The sequence below is a fragment of the Halyomorpha halys genome, unplaced genomic scaffold (genome assembly GCF_000696795.3).
Source record: "Halyomorpha halys isolate HHAL.00 unplaced genomic scaffold, Hhal_1.1 Scaffold2210.1, whole genome shotgun sequence".
In the NCBI taxonomy this organism is placed as follows: Eukaryota; Metazoa; Arthropoda; class Insecta; order Hemiptera; family Pentatomidae; genus Halyomorpha; species Halyomorpha halys.
In genome coordinates this window covers 35411-39923 of record NW_027110954.1, presented here as the reverse complement: position 1 = coordinate 39923, position 4513 = coordinate 35411, and the positions used below count along the sequence as shown (strand labels likewise).

Here is a 4513-nt window from a genome sequence, read left to right as displayed (position 1 = left end):
ACCAACCTCAAGCTGCAGTCAACCAAGCTTTAGCAGCTGCCAACCCACCTCCGCAGGTGATTCAACCATTACCAGAAGTCTCTTTAGCGCAATTTCATGCCACGACGCTAGAATGGATCAACTGCCCAGAACCTGAGAAAGGCGGTATTGGACCTAGAAAAATTCACCGGAGAGACCGGGGAATTAAATCATTTTTTTAAGGGGGTCGCCTGATGGGGCGAATAGATGCGAAGATGTCGGAGGATTTATTGGACAACGAGGATGGAAAAGCACTTAAAGCAGCGGTAGTCTGCCGTGTAAAAAGAAGTATCCTTAATCAGATTCAGGCAGATGAAGAGACCTCCTGGAAGGTCATCAAAGAAAGATTAAAGAAGGCATTCGGAGGAGGACAGTGGTCCCCAGAGGAGGATATATTCATGATGTTCATAAAAACGAAAAAACCGAGACAGTCTAATGGTCAGTATGCCGCAGAACTCCTGGCACGCTATAACAGAATTCTAGACAAATTCAGCGAGATGTTGGAGACGATCCAAGTACAAGGTCGAATGCAATTCCTATCCACGGTACTGTAGATTCAATTGGCAAAAGAACTGGGGAAGAAGGGAGGAATGCCGAAAGACCGCTTGTTTGTGGAATGTGCTCAAGAATTTATAGGGACAAGCGCTAGGGAGGCGGAGGCCCGAATAAAAGTAGAAGAGCCGGGGTCCACTCCGGATAGAATATCAAAGGCCGAGAAACAATCCTAACCCTTGGAGAAGGAGAGAGCACAGAGATGCTAGGCGAGAGAGAAATATTAACCAGGAAAATAGAGTGTCCCATGCGAGACCCAGAAACAATGGTCGGATGGAGGACCGCAAGTGTCATGGTTGCGAGAAGTTTGGGCATCTAGTGACGCATTAACCACGCACGAGATGTTTTGAATGTGGGCCAGAGGGACATATATCCCGACAGTGTACTACATGTATCGGCGGAAAGAGTAGAATCAGCCTGAACCCATGGAGATAAACGCACAGAGATTACGGAGGAGGAAAATCTCGCGAAGGACGAATGGATCCGCGAGTGAAGCCACAGAATTGTCCGAGACCTCGGAGACAGAAAATGAAGCAGAAGACTCTGGGCGAGAGAATGGTCAGCAAGAAAAGAGGGCTTGGAGAAGAACCGGAGAAACTGCTAGAAGAAGAGGAGAGTTTTGAGGAGGGTGCCCACAGAGAGGCGACCGCACGTAAGAGAACCATCATGTGAGAGGAGAGCACGGCGGTCTGCCTATTATACGAGGAAAGAGAGGAGTAAGCTGTCTGGTAAACACTGGGAGCTCAAACACAATCGGCTGCCGAGAGGCCCTTGACAGATTGGGTGATGGAGAGAGGAAACTACAAGTCAGAGTATGTAATTGTCAGTTGATCACTCTGGGCGGGCCCTGCAGCATTGAAGGGGAAACTGAAATGGAATTAAGTAACTGGGGTGCTAAGGGAGAGAATGTAACAGTCCATGTAATGGGAAAAATGCCCCGAGACTACCAGATAATCATTGGTTGTGATCTTTTGGAAAAGGTGGGAGAAAAGATAAGAAATAGTGGGGGTCATTGGGAAATTTTGCTTTTTAAAAAGTTATATCTCGAGAACTATATGAATCGACGTAAATAGCTCTTTTAGGGCTAATATTTCAGCAAATTTACTCTCCTTTAAATTATGTTCTCTAATATTTTCTATTGTTGGTAGTTTTTAAGATATAGAGTTCCGAATGAAAAATCAATGGTTTTTAAGGTTTTGAAACAGCCGCCATTTTTTAATCCCCCTATCTATACTTGGCAGACTCATCGATATTGACTAGTAATTATACATAGTTTTTAGTGAAGTAATAAAAAAATGGGGTGAGATAAAACTGCCTTTTTTTCTTCCCGGCTCTTGTACTATTATGATTTATTTCTTGAACCCTAGTCTGCCGCAGAAAAAAAGTATCCCCTAAAAATCAAGCCCAAAAGTTATAATTTTTGATTTACATAAAAATTCGTATTTAAGGGTTTCAAAAGACGTTAAAAACGAATCTGAATTGATTTTTCTTAAACCACTTTTTTGGTCTACTTTATTGGAAGCAAATTTTGTTTTTACATTTTTTACGGTGTAATTTTTTTATACAATTCTATTCATTTAATGAAACAAACAATATTTTGTTCTTATTTTACATGATAACACAAATCAATTTGCAAATTGTAATAGACGAGGCAGAAGAATTGGTGATGGCAGCGCATGCGCGGGAGGTATCGGGCAGAGAGGGAGAGAAAAATCATATGTTCTGTCGTTGGTTGTTTTTTTTAATGAATGGACATTGATGTAAATTCTAGTGTATTTTTTGGTTTCTCTGTGAGCTGAATTAAGTTTAAAAACCGTGTAATGAGAAGTGATCTTTCTCTCTCTCTGCCACGACCAGCTGAGTGCAAGCACGTACGCGTTATTGTTCACCTTCGGACACAGATAATAATTGTATGTATTTTAATTGTGGGTTAGATTATAAGTTAGTAATAGGTACATAGATATATACTTAGGGATAGGGTAGATATAATTAGAATAAGTTCGGATAGGGTCTTTGTTAGTTAAGATTGTTCTTTTAATTTTACAATTAGTTTAAGTAAATCTGTATTTCAATAAACATTAAAAACACATGTTTCTTGTTGTGGATATGTGAGTTAATACAACATTAATTAACCTTGCAATTTGAATACATTACAAAATAATAACCATTAAATACAGGCATAGCAAAGTTTAGCATTCGATAATATTTCAAATTTCTAAAATTACTTCAATTATTTTCGACCGAGTATCACCAACTAATGTTTCACTTGGGGTCAAGTGACCCAGAATAAAGTTCGATTCTTCATTTCATTTTGTTTCAATTAACTATTATTTTATAATTATTGATAATTTCACAATTTGGTAAATATTGCTGCGTAAATTTGGTTCAGACAAAATTAGTTAACAAAAACATCTGGCATGCATGGAATTACACAATTTTCTACTTTGAATTAAAATTAACTCCTTTATGCATTAGTAAGGGAAAGTAAAAACTGGCCATTGCGATATCAACCATTAAAACAAGAACAATGTGTTAAAGATAACTTTATCGTGTGCATATTAATATTTTCCAGTGGGATGGGGAAACTTGGACAGTTTATGATTTTCCAGTCGGTCTCTTGGCTCTTCTTCGGTTGGTCGAGTTTATCGAAAAAGGTCCTTACTTGAACGAAAAAACATAGCAAGCCAACACCTACCTTATATATATATTTCATATGTTCCGTACTTTTTGTTTTTGGGCAAGGCTGTTAGCCCTCTCACAAACGCGCGCGCACAGTTTATTTGGACTGAGGGGGACACCAAAACGTGGATTTTCATCGAAAATTGGAATTCGAAATTTACGTCCATATATATATGCCATAAGCACTCTAAACGCAAAATAGTCACTTGCCACTAGTGGTTTTGAAAATTATCAATTATATAAAACATGATAAAATCAAGTCCCAGTTTAAAAAAAAAATCTTTTTCAGTCTATAAATGTTCAATAATTGGTTTCAGGTAAAAGTTTGGTTCCAGAACAGAAGAATAAAATGGAGGAAACAACACTTGGAGTTAGAGCAACAGAGGCTGGCAGCGATGAAACGGCATCGAGAACTTTCCGAAGCAAGCACTGAATCGGAAGAAGAAAGAACCACTCACTGTGAAAACTATGCGTCGACGGAAGTTAAGCAATGTCCGTCGCATCAATAAACAATGGACACATTTTTCGAAATAGGTATATTTTTAAGAAGTGGAGGACATTTGTGTAAACTGTGATCTTAAAAGCTCCGAAAGAGAAAGGAAGATGAGGTAATGAGGTCGGGTATTTGTAGAGGAGCCTGTAATGAGAAATGTACAAAATATTCAGGTATTATTATTGGACTTGATGTAAATCAATGAACTGACTGTACAAATATTAATTGTAATAATTGTTAAAAGTTTGTACATAATTTAATATAAATAACATTATTTGGAAATGTGTTTGACTGTATAATTAATTAGTAATCTATGTTCTAATGTGTAAATTTAGGTTCGATACCAAAGCTAATATTATCCGAGTTGCAAATCACGATCTGTTGAAGCACTGGAACCTGGAACCATCCAACCATTGAAATATTCCTTACTTTAGAATAAAAGGAGAAGGTTTGGAAAGGCTAGGCAGTCGATAAAGTACATTCACAACTCAGTTTAAAATAATCAGACTGCTTTTAATAGCCGATGGCTCACATTATGCTCTACCATCAAATTGGTTCACCAAACAAGTTACACAATTTTCATACAGATTCAATTTAATTTTACTTTTTTTTTATTCTATACAATGTGCTACAAACAATAAACTTTCAATAGTATTAATATGTCTGAACATAAACACCAAAATTGAGGATGTGGGTGCAAGAAGGACCCATACAAGACAAGCAATAGTTACGAAAAAAAACATTGAACGTATGAGAGATTTGATATGATAA

At 37.7% G+C, this 4513-nt stretch overlaps 1 protein-coding gene across 1 annotated transcript in view; it reads left to right on the top strand.

Moving 5' to 3' along the window:
- Positions 1 to 3863, top strand: part of LOC106691295 (homeobox protein not2) — a gene marked incomplete at its 5' end in the record, with an annotated part of 30285 nt that extends 26422 nt beyond the window's left edge. Inside the window, 1 exon segment of the mRNA XM_014437026.2 lies at positions 3567 to 3863. Within this exon segment, the coding sequence (XP_014292512.1) occupies positions 3567 to 3758 (192 nt within the window).
- Positions 3864 to 4513: the final 650 nt, after the last annotated feature.